This window comes from Cervus elaphus, chromosome 7 (genome assembly GCF_910594005.1).
Source record: "Cervus elaphus chromosome 7, mCerEla1.1, whole genome shotgun sequence".
Lineage (NCBI taxonomy): Eukaryota > Metazoa > Chordata > Mammalia > Artiodactyla > Cervidae > Cervus > Cervus elaphus.
The window spans coordinates 28,865,538-28,883,175 of record NC_057821.1 but is presented as its reverse complement, the minus strand read 5'-3'; the positions used below and the strand labels follow the sequence as shown (position 1 = coordinate 28,883,175).

Here is a 17,638-nt window from a genome sequence, read left to right as displayed (position 1 = left end):
GACCAGAAGCCACCTGAAATGAGCAGTTGTACCATTCTCTCTTGATCACTTGTGGCCCCCTATGCCGGAGGCACAGTGTTCTCACTATACCCAGCTGTTCACTGAGGGGCTGAAAGGTTTGGAGCATGAGACACTAAGCCCCAAAAATGCGTTGCTATGGCGCCCGCTGCAGTGGGCGGCGAGGATGGGGTGAGTGCTGTTGCTAAGCGACAACTGGTCTGGCAAGAAGATTGGGGTCTCCGGGGCCAGCTGCCGCGATTACAGGCGGGTGGTGGAGGAGGGGAGAGCGGGGAGGGGCGGTCCCCTGGGGACCTGCAGGCGCGGCAGGGGAAGTACAGATTGCGGTGGGAGGGCCGGAAGTGACGTCGCGTGGGGCGGGTCCGATCGCGCACAATGGGCCATGGAGTTCCCGTTCGATGTGGACGCGCTGCTCCCGGAGCGGATCACGGTGCTGGACCAGCACCTAAGGCCCCCGGCCCGCCGACCCGGAACCACAACGCCGGCCCGGTGACATCTCAAATCTTCCCCACGGCCCTTCTCTCCCGGTTCCTCTCGGAACCTGGTCCAGGCACCACGCCCCCTTCTCGCGTTGACTAGTGACCCCTCCTTTTGATGTCCTGGCTCGCCTTTTTGGTGACCTTTGACCCTAGACCTTGTGGGGTTGGTCGGGGCTTGAATCTGTCACCTTTCACCGCTTGGCCCAGTGTATGGTCCCAGCCGAAGGATATGGTTGACCTGCCCTTCCTGCTTCCCCACAGTAACTTTAAGGGAGAAGGGAGTGTACCACCCTGAAAGGAGGTGTGGCAAAAGTTTGGGTTTCAGAGTAGGGTGGGAAATCGGATTGGAAGACTCCAAGGGAGGGCGTGAAGTACTGACCTGGGGTTATGGCCCAGGTTCCCAGGGAGTGATTGCCCAGGACCCTTTAACTCAGTGACTGTCTGACTCTTCATCTCCTCTCTTTCTGTAGTGTTGATCTGCAGCAGCAAATTATGACCATTGTAGATGAGCTGGGCAAGGCCTCTGCTAAGGTACTGGGGAGTCTCCATGCGGTAAAAGGGAGGCCTCTGGGGACAGCTGGTAAGGGAGGCAGGGGTCCTTTGGAAGGGACCTGTAGAAAGTCTGTCTTAAAATTCCTGGCAGGCCCAGCATCTTCCTGCTCCCATAACCAGTGCATCCAGGATGCAGAGTAATCGCCACGTTATGTATATACTCAAAGATACTTCAGCTCGACCGTGAGTGCCAAGTGCTCTTCCATCCTGTGCTTAATTCCTTCCTCCCCCAGCCCGTTTCCCTGTTTTGACTTTACCTCTTCCAAATAGGTGCTCACTATTGTTATTTTCTCCATCCTACAGGGCTGGAAAAGGAGCCATTGTTGGCTTTCTTAAAGTTGGATATAAGAAACTCTTTGTACTGGTGAGTGTCATTGGAAACTGAAAATTCATATGCCTTGGCTCCTGAGAACAGAAGTGCTGGAGGTTGGAAGGTGGCAGTAATGTTTGAGTCCTAGAAGATCTTTTTAAGTTAAAAATTATTATTGGCTGCTCTGGATCTTCATTGCGGTGCATGCTCTTTGTTGCAATGCAGGGGCTTCTCCTAGTTGTGGGGCATGGGCTTCTCTTATTGCTCTGGAACAAAGTTGTGTTGCATGGGCTTAGTTGCCCTGCAGCATGTGGGATCCTAGTTCCCTAACTGGGAATGGAACCCAAGTCCCCTGCATTAGAAATCGGATTCTTAACCACTGGACCGCCAGGGAAGTCCCTGGAAAGTTTTTGTTGTTCTTTTACCTCCTAGGATGATCGTGAGGCTCACAATGAGGTAGAACCACTTTGCATCTTGGACTTTTACATCCATGAGTCACTTCAGCGCCACGGCCACGGACGAGAACTCTTCCAGCATATGTTGCAGGTATTGCTTATCTCTTCACCAGCTCTTCCCAGAGGCCTTCAGTCCTCCCAAAGGCCCTGCCTCCCATCCTCCCACCCCCACCATGTTCCCATATCCTTCCCAGGATTCCTGTTGGCCTGCTTTCCCCACACGTCCTCCTACCCTGAGTCTCTTGTTCCCTGCAGAAGGAGCGAGTTGAACCACACCAACTGGCCATTGACAGACCCTCCCAGAAGCTGCTGAAGTTCCTGAATAAACACTACAACCTGGAGACCACCGTCCCACAGGTTAGAAGTTTCAGAGAATAGATACCCACTGAGTGTTCCCACTGAATTTACCTAGTCTTTGGGGGGCAAAGAAGAGGCACCTTCCAAGCAGTCCCTAGTCCCCATTGGATAGGAATTCTTTTATACAGCTAAGCTCAGGGGTGGGATCGGGGGATACCATCTCTCATCCTGGAACTGTTTCATTATCATCTCATCTATTTTTATTCTTCATCCTGGACTGTTGTGTACACTTAAAAGCATGTTTATACCCCAAACATAAGTCAGTTTCTTTTCATCTCTTCATTTTCACCTAGGCCATTACTTAGTCAATCAAGATTTAGTAAGGGCTTGGAACAATATATGTTCCCTATCCACAGAGAGATTTGGTTTATTTGGGGGGAAGGTGGTTTGTTTGTAAGTAGATGCAATATAATGTTGCTAATACTGTCTGTCCATTCAGGATATATTTATTGAGCACCCAGCATTATTCTGGGCTTTAGGAATACTTGGTTTAATAAAACAAAAAAAAGTCTCTGTTCTTACAGAACTTATATTCTATTTGGGGAGACAAACATAATAAACAAGTAGATACTCTGGTCGATAAGCACTCTAGGAAAACAAGAACAAGTAAGAAGGTTTGGGAATGCCCTAGTGAGGATGGGAGTATGTGGGATTGCAAGTTTAAATGGGATAAGCAGAAAAGGCCTCACTGAGAAAGTGTCACTTGAGCAGTAACTTAAAGAGGTGAGACTATGAGCCATTAATACCTGGAGGGGGAGCATCCCACACAGAGGAAATGGCTAGTGTGAAGGCCATGAGGTGGAGTGGGCCTGGAAGTTTGGCTGGTGTGGCTAAAGCAGTGTGAGTGAGAGGGGGGTGTGGTAGAGGAGATAAGAGCAGTAACAGGGAAGGAAAGATACTTAGGGCCCTGCAGGCTATTGCAAAAACTTTGGCTTTTACTCTTAGTGAAAAAAGGAGAGCCATCATAGGGATTTGAGCAGAGGGGGAATATGATAGGACTTACTTTAATATTCATTTGGCTGTGCCGGGTCTCCATCAAGGTTGTGGGGTCTTTAGTTGTGGCATTCGGGGTCTTTTATTTGTGGCACGTGGGATCTAGCTCCCCTACCAGGAATTGAACCCAGGCCCCCTGCGTTGGGAATGTGGAATCTTAGCTACTGGAGTCCAGGGAAGTCCCTAATGTGACGTACTTTAAACCAGAGCACTTTGCTTATTAAGAATACGCAGCAGAGGAGTGAGAGCGCAAGCAGGTTAAGCAGCAACAATCCTGATGATAAATGGTGGTGGCTCAGACCAAGACGGTGGCAGTGGGAAGGAGTGGTCAGATTTTAGGGATTCTGAAGTTAAAGCAAATAAGGTTTCTTGATTGATTGTGGAGAAAAAAGAGAGAGAGTTAAGGGTGATCCCAAAGTTGTTGGCCTGAGCACTTGGAAGGATGAAATTGCGTCAACTGAGATGGAAGGTAGAGCAACTTTGGAGGGGGGAAATAGTAGGAGTCCACCTTGAATATGTTAACTGGAGATGTCTGTGGTGAGTTCAGGTTGAGTAGACAGTTGGTTGCTTCCATAGCGTTGGGAGAAGAGGTTTGGGGTGGAGAGTTTTCAGCACCTGTAGGATACTTGAAAGCAGCAAGACAGGATGAGAATCACCATGGAGTGAGTTATCGATGAAGAAGTGGTCCAAGGACTTGAGCCTTCAGGCACTCTTGGAAAGTCTGGGAGGAGAAGTAGCAGCAAATGCAGCCAAGGAGTGACTAGTGAAGTAGATGCAAAATTAGAAGTGACCTGGAAGGCCAGTGAAGAAAGTGTGTGCAGAAGGAAGGAATGACTTACTGAGTCAGATGCTGCTGATCCGTGAGGTAAGAAGAGGTCTGAGAAGTGGCCATTGGATTTAGCTGCCTGAGCCCACTGGTGATCCTGACAAGCAGTTTCAGCGCAGTGGTGGGTGGAAGCCTGGATGGAGTGAGTTTAGGTCACAGCAGTCCTCAACCTTTTTGGCACCAGGGACTGGCTTTGTGGAAGATAATTTTTCCATGGACCCAGTGGAGGTGGGGGGAGGGGGAAGTGGTTTCAGGATTTTTCATATACATTTCATTGATTATGCTGCCGTTGATCTCACAGGAGGCGGAGCTCTGGGAGTAATGGGAGCAATGAAGAGCAGTATAAATACAGATGAAGCTTTGGCCCGCCCGCCACTGCTCACCTGATATGTGGCTGGGTTCCTAGCAGGCCACAGACCTGCTGTGTGGCCCAGGGGCTGAGGACCCCTGGTTTAAGAGATTAAGCAGCTCAGAGCTGGAGACAGCAAGAATAGGTGAATCTTTTAAATCCTGGTTTAAGGTGAACAGAAATAGAGCAAGAGCTCGAGAGGGCCATGGATCAAAAGAGTTGATTCTTCTTAGCTGCATAAGAACAAACAGCATAAAAATGACTCAGAAAATTTGATGATGTCAGAGAAAGTGGGAAGAACTGAGGAAGTCAAGAGAACTGCTGAAGCAGTGTTGCTGAGTGGGCTTGGGATTGGGTTGACAAGCAAGTCTTGGATAGGAGCAGAGACAGTTAATCCATTGTAATGTGATTCATTGATGTGCTTACAGAGGAAGCATAAAGTGAGTGCTTACTTGGGTAAAGGAAGACTTGACTTAATCTTGAAAAGTGTTTGTCAGGAGAACGGAAGTGGACAGGCTAAAGTGCTTTTCATGCAGGAAGAAACATGAGCAAAGTCAGAGAGATATTAATATACTTTTCAGGGCACTGCAAGCAGTTTTTTGTTTGGCTGGAGTGCTGAGCATATGCTTGTTGGAGGAGAAGAATATCACGGTAGACATTACAGAAGAGTCAAGGCAGGAGATAGGGTCTGCTTAGAATGTGCAGGACATCATTTCTCCATTAAGAGGCAGCAGAGAGCAACAGAAGGAACGTAGTATCAGTATCTGGCATCAAATGAATTACCCAGGTAGCATGTAAGAGCAGGGCAGTGTAGTGTATGCATGCTAAGTCACTTCAGTCGTGTCCAACTCCGTGCAACCCCATAGGCGGCAGCCCACCAGGCTCCTCTGTCCCTGGGATTCTCCAGGCAAGAATACCGGAGTGGGTTGCCATTTCCTTCTCCAACGCATGCATGCATGCTAAGTCGCTTCAGTCGTGTCCAACTCTGTGTGACCCTATGGACAGCAGCCCACCAGGCTCCTCTGTCCACAGGATTCTCTAGGCAAGAATATTGGAGTGGGTTGCCATTTCCTTCTCCAATAGAGTGTATAGATATAGATAGGTAGATAGATAGATACATATATATAGATATACAGTAACAACAATTAATGTTTCATGAGTTCTCGTATCTACATTGGATTCTCTCTGTTGATCCTTGTACATTTCTTTGAGGTAGTTCTTATTGACCCCATTTTGGGTTTCTGTAGATTAGGGACTTGACCAAGTGTGCACAGCTAATGTTGGAGCTTGAATTTGAACCCATAGCCCACCCTGATGACTACATTGTATTCCTGACCGACATGCCTCAGCTAGAATCAGGAGTCTGGGGTTTGAGTCCCAGTTCTCCCCTGTGTAGCTATTTAGCTTTGGGCCAGCCATGTCTCCAAGCATGTATATTTCTAGTTTTTTTGGGTATATACCTAAGAGTATATAAGCGTAGAATTCCTGGATCATGTGGTAATCTGGTGTTTAACTTTTTGAGGAGCTGAGAAACTTTTTCCACAGTGAATGCAGCATTTTACATCTCCATCAGCAATGCATGTTAGCTCTAGTGCCTTGACAGCCTCACCAAAATTTATTATTTTTCTTTTTATAATAGCCATAATAATGGTTGTGAAGTTGTTTCTCTTTGTGGTTTTGATTTGCATTTCCCTTTTGACTAATGGTGTTGAGCATCTTTTCAAGTGCTTATTGGCCACTTGCATGTCTTCTTTGAGAAATGTTCAAGCCCTATGCCCCCCCCCTTTTTTTACATTTTTAAAATTTTATTTATTTATTTTACTTTACAACATTGTATTGGTTTTGCCATACATTGACTTGAATCCGCCATGGGTGTACATGTGTTCCCCATCCTGAACCCCCCTCCCACCTCCCTCCCCATCCCATCCCTCTGGGTCATCCCAGGGCACCAGCCCCGAGCATCCTGTATCATGCATCGAACCTGGACTGGTGATTCGTTTCACATATGATAATTTACATGTTTCAATGCCATTCTCCCATATCATCTCACTCTCGCCCTCTCCCACAGAGTCCAAAAGACTGTTCAATACATCTGTGTCTCTATTGCTCTCTCACATACAGGGTTATTGTTACCATCTTTCTAAGTTCCATATATATGCGTTAGTATACTGTATTGGTGTTTTTCTTTCTGACTTACTTCACTCTGTATAATAGTCTCCAGTTTCATCCACCTCACTGGAACTGATTCAAATGTATTCTTTTTAATGGCTGAGTAATATTCCATTGTGTCTATGTACCATAGCTTTCTTATCCATTTGTCTGCTGATGGACATCTAGGTTGCTTCCATGTCCTGGCTATTGTAAACAGTGCTGCGATGAACATTGGGTACACGTGTCTCTTTCAATTCTGGTTTCCTCAGTGTGTATGCCCAGCAGCGGGATTGCTGGGTCATATTATAACCCCTTTTTAAATTGTGTTTGTTGCCTGTTTGTTCGTGGGCTGGAAGAGTTCCTTATGTTCTAGACACAACACCCTTATTAGATGTATGATTTGCAGATATATCCTCCGGTTTATGGGATTTCATTTGCTTGATAGGAAATCAATGTCCCATTTAAGAAATATACCATTTATTTCTTAAACCATGTCCGAAGTTATCAAGATTTTCCCTAATGTTTCCTTCTAAGAGTTTCATAGTATTAGCTCTTACATTTAGGTCTTTGATCCATTTTTTTCTTCTTTTGTTTTCTTTTTTATTTTTCTTTGGCCACACTCCATGGCACACAGAACTTCCCTAACCAAGGATTGAACCCATGGCCCCTGAAGTGGAAGTGCAGTGCCTTAACCACTGGACCACCAGGGAACCCCCTTTAATCCATTTTTAGTTTTTTTTTATCCAAATTCAGTATCTTGCATGTAGATATTCAGTTGTCCAAACACCAGATGTTGAAGAGTCTCTAGTTTTGAAAGGTCTTTCACTTGTATTGACAATCAGTTGACTGTTTCTGGATTCTGTTCATTCCAAGGGTCTGTTTGTCTATTTTGTGTTTCTACCACTGTGTTGATTACCATAGCTTTGCAGTAAGCTTTGAACTTAGGAAGTGTGAATCCTCCCCGAATTCCTTTGTTAATCCTGAAGATTATTTTGGCTGTTTGAGGTCCTCTGCAGTCCAGCTTTAGGATCAGCTTGTCAGGTCCTGAAATTCTGACTGAGTCTGTCAACAAGGACAGGAAGGCTGGCTTTTGTTCCTGCTGTGGTTTTTCTAGCCCAGGGTTCTATACCCAAGTATGTGCTGAGTAGCTGAACGGACAACTGTTATTTCTCTCGTTTCGTCTTACAGGTGAACAACTTTGTGATCTTCGAAGGCTTCTTTGCCCATCAGCATCGTAAGTTTTCTCACCTATGTGTGTTGGTCAAGCAGTTGGGGTGAGGGGAAGGAGAGAGGTGAATTCTTGGTCCCCCCGGCCCCCTCACTGAGGGGCACCGCCGCTTCCTTCCTCACAGGGCCCCCTGCTACCTCTCTGAGGGCAACTCGACACTCGCGTGCTGCTGCGCTCGATCCTATGCCCGCTGGTAAAGCTGCATTGGATGGGTGGATCTCTAGTGCTCTGATGGCTAGTCACTCTGGAGGCCACCAGGAGCTCAGTGTCTGATCTGTGGGCAATTTGAGAGAATCCTAAAGCAACCCAAGTCTCCAGCAGACATTACCCATGGGAACTCAGTGTATTTTATACCTGGCAAGACTTTTAACTAAGCAAGCTCACTGGGAGCCTGTTAGACCATAGACATTGATGGAGCCTCTTGCTGCTGCAGGCCCATCAGAATAGGCCAGAGTCATGTTCCTCCCTAAACCCCTCAGGCTCTGTCAGCCAGTGAGCGACAGGCAAGTGCAGTTTCCCCTTCCGCTTCCAGTCATAGAATAGTGACATGAATGGTCCAAAGCTTAAATACTCGTTTTTGAAGATAACACTCAGAATTTGTAACACTTCCAACCAAATATGGAGAAACCTAGCCTAGGAGGTACTGAAATGTGGCCCAGGTTCCTCATTCCATCCCCATCCGCACACATGCTCCCTGCCAGGCTGAGTCCTACCCTTTCTTCCTTCTCAAGGCGGAGGGGTGCGGCCTTCTGCTGGCTGTGCAGTGCACACCTGCACAGAAGGGCCCTCTTTCTGAAGGAGCTGCTCTGTGGCTAGTTCTCACCTCCTCTGTGGCCGGGAAGCAGAGTGTCACCAGTGACTAGCATCTGCCGGTATCAGGCATGAAGGGGCAGTTCATATCTGTGACTGGCTTTGATTTCCAAGACCTCCCCTCCGTCTAGCTCCTACTGAGCAAAGGCTGTGAGAGGGAGAGAGCCAACACGGACAGTGAAGGCCAGGTCTACAGGGGAGGGGACCCTAAAGCTTAACTGGATCCACTGGGCAGTCTCCTCTGCCACACATGATGGAGAAAGAACCTCTTGAGAGGGAAAGGGAGGGGCAAGTAGAGAAGAGAGGAGGTGGGAGGCTGAGCTTGGACAGTCTGTTAGCCTCCCATTTACTTTCTCTGGTAGCTTCTTTCCAGATGTCTGTGTTTTTTTCCTCATCCTTCCCCCCCTCCCCCAATAAAATGTAAGTCTCTTCCTATCTTTGCCCTGGAAGGAGAGGTTCTGCCCCACCCCAACCTCCCCTAACCTCTCCACAGCAATTCCTGATTAACCAAGGGCTTTGTCCATCTCATTTAGAGGGACCTGGGGTCCTCGATGGCCCGGCTGGGACCATTCCTCTGCCCCCGAATCCCAGGGGGGCCTGACAGCGCCCACTGACAGTAAGAGCTCGCCTCCCTTGGCCGCCCTTCTCCTGTACCTCCCAGGCCCCAGAGTCTCCCCCGGATCTTTCCCCCAACTCTGCATTCGGCCTCCTCCTTCTGGCTCTCCTCAAAATGCTCCAGTCTTCCCCCCGAATTCCCTTCTGGTGTGATGGCACTGCCCCAGAGCTGCTTCCGCGGCGGAGCTGACGTCTCCTTGCCCAGGAGGAAATGTGGTGTCGGGGACCAGAGGTTTGGGGTCGCGGGGGTAGTGGCCGGGAGGAGGGCCACAGTGTGCACCTCACTGACCTCACCTGTGTCCTCTCCACTCCCAGCTCCAGCAAGGAAGCTGCCACCCAAGCGAGCAGAGGGAGAGATAAAGCCATACTCCTCTAGTGACCGAGAGTGTAAGACTGGGCTTGGGGGGCTGGGCCTCGGGGGCCTCAACCCAGGGGAAGGATTTGTTCTCTCTTTAGGCTCTGACTTCTCTTTTTCCTTCCCTGGTCTTTGCTCTCACGACTCCCTTCCCTGTCCTTTTCCTTCTTTCTCCGTCTTGCTCTGTTTTCTCCTTCCCCCCAGTTCTGAAGGTAGCCGTGGAGCCTCCGTGGCCCCTGAACAGGGCCCCTCGCCGTGCGACTCCTCCAGCCCACCCACCCCCTCGCTCCAGCAGCCTGGGAAACTCACCAGAACGGGGCCCCCTCCGCCCCTTTGTGCCGGAGCAGGAGCTGCTGCGTTCCCTGCGCCTCTGCCCCCCACACCCCACCGCCCGCCTTCTGCTTGCTACCGACCCTGGGGGCAGCCCTGCCCAGCGGCGCCGCACCAGGTAACAGGAGCTGGAGGGTTAGGGAACCTCAGAACTCTCAGACAGGGCAGTTAGGAATGGCAGAGGGCAGTGTAAATTAGAGACATGAAGCAACGGGACAGGAGGATTGGAGACTCCTGAGACATTTTGAGAATATACTGGAAGATATGTGTGGAAGCGGTCTGGAAATAAATTACAGTGAAGGAGCAGAATAGGACTTAGGGGGAGCCTAGGGACGCTAATGCCTAGAGGAAGGTTAGGAAGAACGCAGACCCACTGGTGGCAGGGGGCGGGTTGGGAAATTGTGGTTTAACACTTGCTGGGAGGTGGCAGGATCTCTGACACAGCCTGGGGAGCCACCGGCCCTGGCTTAGTGCCTTGTGTGGCGGGAGCCCACCCCGGCAGGCAGGGACTGGGCCTCTCCTTTATTTCTCTCCCCAGCTTTCTCTTCACCTCTGACTTCTCTTTCTGTTTTTCTCTCCCCTCCATTTTCCCTCTCCCCTTCTCCTGTCCATAACATCCTTCCCCAGTTCCCTTCCCCGCTCTGATGAGAGTCGATACTGACAGACTGCTAACCCCCTCCCCTCCCTGGGAGACCTGGCGCGGGTGGAGACCCTTCTCCCTGAGAACCCCAGACCCAATCTCCCATTGCATCCCCCAGCATCTAGGGGAACTTGACAAGAACCCGTAGGATTCCCTTTACCCCTTTCTTGGACAACTGGGTGGTCAGGGTCCCAGGTGGCCTAACACTTCATAGCTTTTCTTACCACAGAAAGCAGCCCTTCTCTCCTAACTTGGGCTCTGAACACTCCCACAGACAGCCTGATTTGCTGCCAGGCCTCTTGGTTGGGCAGCTCATACTAATTATCCAGAGAAGCACACTCTTGCTTGCTGTCAGATTCTAGAACATCATGGAAGGTCCAAAGGCCTCCTCTGCCAGGGAAACCTTTTTAAGAGAGTCTTATCCATGGAATAACTCCTATAGTCCCTCTGCACTGTCTGCTGGTAGCTCTAATACTGCTGTGTGCTACCGGCTGCAGCTACTCTATCAGCCTGCTGACGCCAGCCACTGAACGAACTCTGCTTCATAGCAGTCCAGTCAGGTAGGAGAGGGACTTACCAGCTCCCCACGGGATCCACTCAACATTGCCAAACTCTTAATCTCCACATGTTTTGTGTATGTGTTAATCTGTCAGGGGACCCCCGAGCTGACGTCTGCTGTGGGACTCTAGACTCACCACGCTTCTATAGACACTACCACCTCCGCCAGGTCCAGGATCTCTGAAGGAGTCTGTTTCTTGGCAGTAGATCCCAGCAAACACCCTAGGATCACTCTTAGCCAAGTTTCAGAAGCTAAGCCTGAGTCTCAAGGCTCTATTAGCTCCTGGAATACCCTCTCACATCCATCCCTCCCCAGTAGCTAGATATGCTGATAGATTCCTGTCTTGTGAGATTGTCTTGATGATGATGGGGGAACTCTTCCTCTGGCCTCCCCTCTCTTCTTTCCTCCATAGCAAGAATCCTCCCCTGCTCCATACCCAGGCTAAAGAACATCCTTTCCCTCCTTACCCTCTGGATGTGTGCTAGTTCAGGTACCCCTACTGTGTTCCCCCAAATCCTTGGGAGCAGGATCTCCCTCTTTTTCTGACTCACTCCTCCTTTTTCTTCTCCTTCTCATTGTTGTCTGAATAAAGCGTGAACTCTTTCGTGTTTTTTAAATGGACATTTTCAATGAAAAAAAAAAACAAAACCCAAACAAACCTTAAGGTCTCAGCCTCGTTTGTGCGTCACCCTGTATTTTCCTGGGCTCTCAGGACCTCTGGCCCTCTTCCTCACCTCTGAGATCTGCAGATCTTCCAGCAAGGAGGCTTAGAGCGCCCCTCGCAGGATCTGGTGTCTGCCTGTCCCCATCTTCACTGCTGGATTTTCTCCTGCAGATTCTGTCTCCTCTAATGTAGTCACTGGATCCCTCCATGTAGGCTTCTGTATCTATTCCTCCATTCTCTCCAGAAACCTCTAGCTCTCTCTCTAGTAACTCCTACCATTTACCCCAGGCCAGCCCTTGCTGAGATGTTAAGATTTACTAACATCTCTAGGAGCCAATTAATTGCCTTCTAATAACAATCCCCTAATTGTTTCTTGGATTATTCTTCTCTAAACCCTTAGATCTCTTTCTCAAGACAGTCCTTTTCCTAAATTCAGCCTTGCCACTCCCTCTTCCCCTCTGGCTAAAGTATCCTATAATTAAGGTAACCGTGTCTTTCCAACTCAAAACATGAGAGCACCTGGTTCAGCAAATTTTTTTTTGCCTTTCTGTGAATCCATTTTTTGTTTTTGGCTGCACTGCGTAGCTTGTGGGATCTTAATGTCCCAACCAGGAATGGAACCTGTGCCCCCCGCAGGGGAAGCACAGAGTCCTAACCACTAGACCACCAGGGAATTCCCCTGAATCTTTTTATAACATGATTTCGATCACATTTAACCTTACGCTTAACACATTGTCTCAACTAGAAATAATAAAGCAGCAAATCAGGACTGCTGCAGAAAACCTTGGGGTGTAAAATGATCTCCCTTCCCTTTTCTGGGGCACAACTTGTATTAAACCCCATAGGAATGATAACTACCCCCTCTCTGTTCCTGTGTTCTTTTATTCTTCTCCCCTGATTCCTCCTTACCCACTCATCTTTCATCCTGTAGCCTCTTCCCCATCATTTCACATTTCTTCTACAGTGGGACTCCCCCAGGGCTGGTAGCCCAAAGCTGCAGCTACAGCCGCCATGGGCGGTTGAATTCCTCATGTCCCAGTACAGGTAAGTTACTCATCTCCTTACCCTCAAATCAAGTAGGCCATATTCACTACCTACTCCAGCCTTCCCATATACATGCCTGGTATTTCCACAGGCAACCAAGAACTGAAGCAGGGGGAACAGGAAACAGAGAATAGGTGAGGTCTGAGCCCCTCCCCTGCCAGCCTCTGAAAACCTCTGACCCCTTTTCTAACATCACTCTCAGCTACTACCTCCTCCTAAATCTCACTCTCTGAACTGGACACCAGCTCCTCTGACAGAGCCTCCCACCTAACATCCTACAAGCCTCTTTCCCCATAGGTTCAACTCTGGTGCTTCCCTTTGGCACCAGTCCACTCTGGGGGGTTTCAGGTTTGGACATAGCACCAATGGTTCCAGCCTCATACCCCATCATTTGTCCTCTCCACAAGAGCCTGACAGACCTTGAAGAAGCTGTGATCTTAATCCTCACTTTAGTACCCGTGTAACCCACTGTCCATCTCCCTCCCACCTACTAGGTGTGCCATTGAGGAGCAGGTCTTGTCACAGCATGGGTCTGGGGAGGAACCCATGCACACAGTTACTTCACAGGCCCAGGTTCCACCAGCCCAGTCTTGGACAATGGGTGGGGACATGTTCAACGCCAGGTTCATTCGAAACTTGCATGAACGTCGCAGCACCAGGCCTTGGTGACCGCAGCCCCCTCTCACACCTTCAAAATCATTATTTCTATCTCACACAGGACCTAGTCAAAGCTTGCCCTCACCGTGGATGTATTCATTCATTCATTTATTCATTCTACAGGCTTTTTTTTTAACCAGTGCCAAGTCATTTGTATCTTATTTTTAACCAGAGCAATAAAGTATTTTTTACCACGAGCGTTACTGAGAACTGCGGATGTCATTATTTCAGTCCCACTCCTCACCCATCAGCGCCCACTTTTGCGCAAGCGTACAGGTGAGAGCCGTGGTCTAGGCCGCTAATTTACTGCGCAAGCGCCCTGAGGCTGCCTCCGATTCGGCGAGCGCAGGCGCACTTACTGTAGCCCTAGCGCCTCACCGCCTCCCTGGAACCCGCCGCAGTGCGCAAGCGCGCAACATCTCCGTTTCCCTCCCCTCAGCCCCTCACCCCCCCCTCCTTTCCCCTTCAAGAAGCCGGCTCCGGGGCGCGCTCACCCCTGTGAGGAGGCCGGAGGCCGGACACAGGAGGCGCTCTCTCCATTCCCGGAAGATCATGTACCATCCCAGCCGGGGGGCGGCCCGGCGCCTCGGCCCCTGCCTCCGCGCCTATCAGGCTCGTCCCCAGGTGAGAGCCGAGGGGAAGCGGGAGGGGAGGGGAGGGGGCGGGGAGAGACCCTCCTCAGCCGGCGCGTGGGGCGGAGCGCGCGTTCCGTTTCGCGCAGGCGTACTGACGTCCCACCGCTGCTTCCCACCTGTGCGGAGCGGCGCGTGGAGGGGCGAGGGGTCTCAGGGACCGGAGGGCGGCGCTGCCAGCCTGCTGTCGCGCACGAGACGTCTGTCTTCCGGATCTTGGGGGGCTGGCGGGATTGAGGCTGGCGCGGTGGGGTGCGTCCGCATTTCTCCCGCGTCTTCGCGGTTACCTGTGCTTGGAGGTGATTTGAAGGACAGAGGGCGGAGAGGTTCGCGGCGCCTCCAGGGATCCGACCAGACGGACCTGCGGGCCGCGCTCAGCAGCCCACGCATCTTGCACCGGGATAGCGGTCCCGGCGGGAAGGCCGGCCCGAGTGGACCCGGTTCGGGCCCTTGTGCCCGGGCGGGCAAGATGGCCACGCCCCCGGCGGAGACGGCGCCTCCGGGACACCGTCGGGGACAGAGGTACCCGCGCGGCCTGCCCGCCTTCCCCGATAATGAGACCCCTCGGGGTGCTCCTTGAAAACGCAGGAGCTCAAGTCAGGCCTGACTTTGAGTGACCTCTGCCTCATCGCAGTTTCAACATCAGTAAACCAGGGGCATTATGAGGTCCATCCAGCCTTTAACAGTCAGTCTCCTGGGCTTTTTCGTGTCATTAGAGGATCCCAAGTGATGAGCTTACATTTATATACTACTTTACGGGTCGCAAAGTTTTATTAACATTTATTATCTCATAAAGTCCTCATTGTGACTCAGTGTGGCTTCATCGTCCTTATTTATAGGACATTTATGGGAAACTCAGGCTGAGGGAATTAAGAGTGCCTTACGTTATATTATAGAATTGGAACTCCAATTGGAGTTCCAGTTGGATGTTCTTTTTTCTGCAACAACTGCCTCACACACTCCTGGAGTTGTGTTAGAGGCCGCATCATTTCATCCACAATATAACGAGCCCTGTTTGGTATTCATTCATTTGTTTATTCTTAAGTATGCACTTGTGATTCTTGCTGTTAGAGACAGACCTGCCCCCAAACAGGTTTGGAATCTTAAATCTAAACATATTTGCTATTTTGGGTAGTAGATATTTGTACTTAAGTCACAAGAAAGTATATCCTCCTGTTTTAAGCAGAGATGGAGATGAATTTTTCCTCTAGTAATTTGATCTTTCCTGTCAGAAGGAGCAGGTGAATTGGAAGCGTGTTAATGGGCACAGTTTGGATGGAGGGGCATTAGGCAGCTGGATTCTTATCTTTTTTCTCTTTTGTTCTTCCTCCTTAGGACCAGTCTTCTCCATGGGCTCTACCATTCCCACCCCTTTGGCCTCACTCCACAACAACTACTTCTCCATCTTTGCCTCTTTTCTGGTCTCCCCCACCCCCAAGCCCTCCCACCCGACTGCTTCCCCCAGCTCCCCCACTACCTCTCCCTCAGGTCCAAGCCCTCACCTCACCATGGGTGGTTCTCCCCCCAGGAAAGGGGGAGGAGGGACCAGGACCCGAGTTACATAGCGGCTGCCTGGATGGGCTCAGGAGCCTGTTTGAGGGACCTCCCTGCCCCTGTCCTGGAGCTCTGATACCTTTCCAAGCCCCTGGAACTGCCCACCCTTCCCCTGCCACTCCATCAGGAGATCCGAGTATGGAGGAGCACCTGGCTGTCATGTATGAGAGACTGAGACAAGAGGTAAGTCCATCCAAAAGCGGCCTTTGTCCAAAATGGGGAGAGATGTAGGTAATTCTTAAAAATAGGAAGTTAGTCAGTCAACTGGATTCTTTCTTGGAACCATGAGACAGGCATCGAAATAGGTTCCAAACATTTCCCAAGGAAAAGATACTCCTCGGTTTGAATTAGGGATGAGATAACCTTTCACTCAGGAATAAGGAGACACTCAGTATAGAAAACTGAGAAGTGGGATCATCTTTTCTTTCCTCCTGGTCTCATGCCTTCTTCTTCCACCTAGCTTCCCAATCTCTTCCTTCACTCCCACGACTACACTCTCTACTCATCGGATGTGGAATTCATCAATGAGATCCTGAACATGCGTACCAAGTGAGAATCCATTGAACGGGTAGGGCCTTGGGCAGGAAAAGGACCCAGTGCTATTTTCACTTTTGTTAGAGAAGGTCCTAAGTTGCTTCTCACCACCATCCCCAGTTCCTCTGTCAGAGAATAGTTTGGTTTTCTGATTGTGCTTTAATGAGATTTCTTCCCCATCTCTTCCTCTCAGAGGCCGGACATGGTACATTCTGTCACTGACTCTATGCCGCTTCCTGGCCTGGAACTATTTTGCACAGCTTCGGCTGGAAATTCTGCAGCTGACACGCCACCCTGAGAATTGGACCTTGCAAGCCCGCTGGCGGCTTGTGGGACTGCCCATCCACCTGCTCTTTCTTCGTTTTTATAAGCGTGACAAGGAGGAGCTTTACCGGTAAGAGAAGTGAGAAAAGAAACACACAACTTTCTAATCTTACCCTTTTGGGAGTCTGTAGTCTAGTCTCTTAGACAGTCCTCCATCCTGACTTGACTGGAGGCTCCTTGAAGGCAGGCTTTGTTTTAGTCTACTTCAATATAGCAAAAATAGGGACTTTGAGTATATTAGGAAGCTTCTGAATTCAGTTTCTTCATGTACATTACCTGGCACATAGTAGCGACTCATATACTTAATGAACAGATGAAAATACCTGTCTCTTTAAGTTGTGCTCACAGCCTTGGGTAAAAGTACTTGGTAAATTTCTGTCACAGAGTAGAATCCCAAGAAATTCTTAGGCTCAGCCCACACCGGTAGTTCCTAAACTTTGCTGCAAGGTGGATTATTGGATTTCTTTTATCCAAGAATCTTTTTTAAAATATTGGTGCCAGACATCCTGATTTAATTGGGCCCAGGGAACAACTCAGCATTTTTAAAAGATCCTCAGGTGATCTAATACATAGCAAAGGTTAAGAACTACTAGTGGGACTAATCACCCTCTCTCTCAGTGAGCCTCTTTCTCCCTTCACCAGGACCTATGATGCCTATTCCACCTTCTACCTGAATTCCAACGGCCTCATTTGTCGCCATCGCCTAGACAAAGTGAGTGCTAGGGCTGCGGGGGGCAGCGGTTGGTGTGCAGAGTGACAGAGTAGAACATCACACCAGCTACATTAACCTTTCTTGCTTTAGCTGATGCCTTCACATTCACCCCCCGCACCTGTGAAGAAGCTGTTAGTGGGAGCCCTGGTGGCTCTGGGGCTGTCGGAACCAGAACCCAACTTACACCTGTGTTCCAAGGACTGATCAGGAACTGAGGCAGAGGCAGCACTGATGACTTTGCTACGCACAAAGAGAGGCGGTGGACGCGGCTGAGAGCCTCAGAGCCAGTTACCTCCCCTCTTCACTCTACTCTACTTTCCATCTCATGCTATGTAAAGCTGCTGTGTAATTTAACTTGTAAATAATAAAATCTACATGAATATATGAGATCCAATTTCCATGTCACTCTTTTCTGAACCTCAAAAGTTCCCCATGGAATTTACCTGGTGGTCCAGGGGTTAGGACTCCGCACTTTTCACTGTTGAGGGCA

General features: G+C 49.6%; 1 protein-coding gene across 5 annotated transcripts; it reads left to right on the top strand.

Moving 5' to 3' along the window:
* Positions 1 to 360: 360 nt before the first annotated feature.
* LOC122697331 (alpha-tubulin N-acetyltransferase 1) lies at positions 361 to 17,537 on the top strand. 5 transcript variants are annotated; one of them, XM_043908036.1, is made up of 19 exons: positions 361 to 507; positions 968 to 1,028; positions 1,141 to 1,232; positions 1,353 to 1,413; positions 1,792 to 1,905; positions 2,070 to 2,171; positions 7,679 to 7,724; positions 7,843 to 7,911; positions 9,459 to 9,530; positions 9,703 to 9,946; positions 12,656 to 12,735; positions 12,827 to 12,869; positions 13,565 to 13,668; positions 13,832 to 14,016; positions 15,360 to 15,761; positions 16,039 to 16,127; positions 16,306 to 16,506; positions 17,079 to 17,148; positions 17,239 to 17,537. In XM_043908036.1, the coding sequence occupies exons 1-19, from the start codon at positions 401 to 403 to the stop codon at positions 17,350 to 17,352; spliced, it is 2,256 nt and encodes a 751-aa protein (XP_043763971.1). In that variant the 5' UTR covers positions 361 to 400; the 3' UTR covers positions 17,353 to 17,537. The 5 variants fall into 5 exon arrangements, 4 of the variants coding, with proteins under 4 accessions (XP_043763971.1, XP_043763972.1, XP_043763973.1 ...); XM_043908037.1 differs by lacking the exons at positions 13,832 to 14,016; positions 15,360 to 15,761; positions 16,039 to 16,127; ... (1 more) ...; positions 17,079 to 17,148; positions 17,239 to 17,537 and having other exon boundaries at positions 13,230 to 13,589; XR_006342043.1 differs by lacking the exons at positions 12,656 to 12,735; positions 12,827 to 12,869; positions 13,565 to 13,668; ... (4 more) ...; positions 17,079 to 17,148; positions 17,239 to 17,537 and adding exons at positions 10,456 to 11,028; positions 11,122 to 12,649.
* The last annotated feature ends 101 nt before the right edge of the window (positions 17,538 to 17,638 follow it).

What these genes read in the sequence shown, in the direction of transcription:
- LOC122697331 (XM_043908036.1), top strand. Translation starts at nt 401, where the DNA reads ATGGAGTTCCCGTTCGATGTGGACGCGCTGCTCCCGGAGCGGATCACG. An exon ending in GCCCAGCGGCGCCGCACCAG is followed by an intron (nt 9,947 to 12,655) that starts GTAACAGGAGCT and finishes TTTCTTCTACAG; the next exon opens with TGGGACTCCCCCAGGGCTGG. An exon ending in GACAAGGAGGAGCTTTACCG is followed by an intron (nt 16,507 to 17,078) that starts GTAAGAGAAGTG and finishes TCCCTTCACCAG; the next exon opens with GACCTATGATGCCTATTCCA.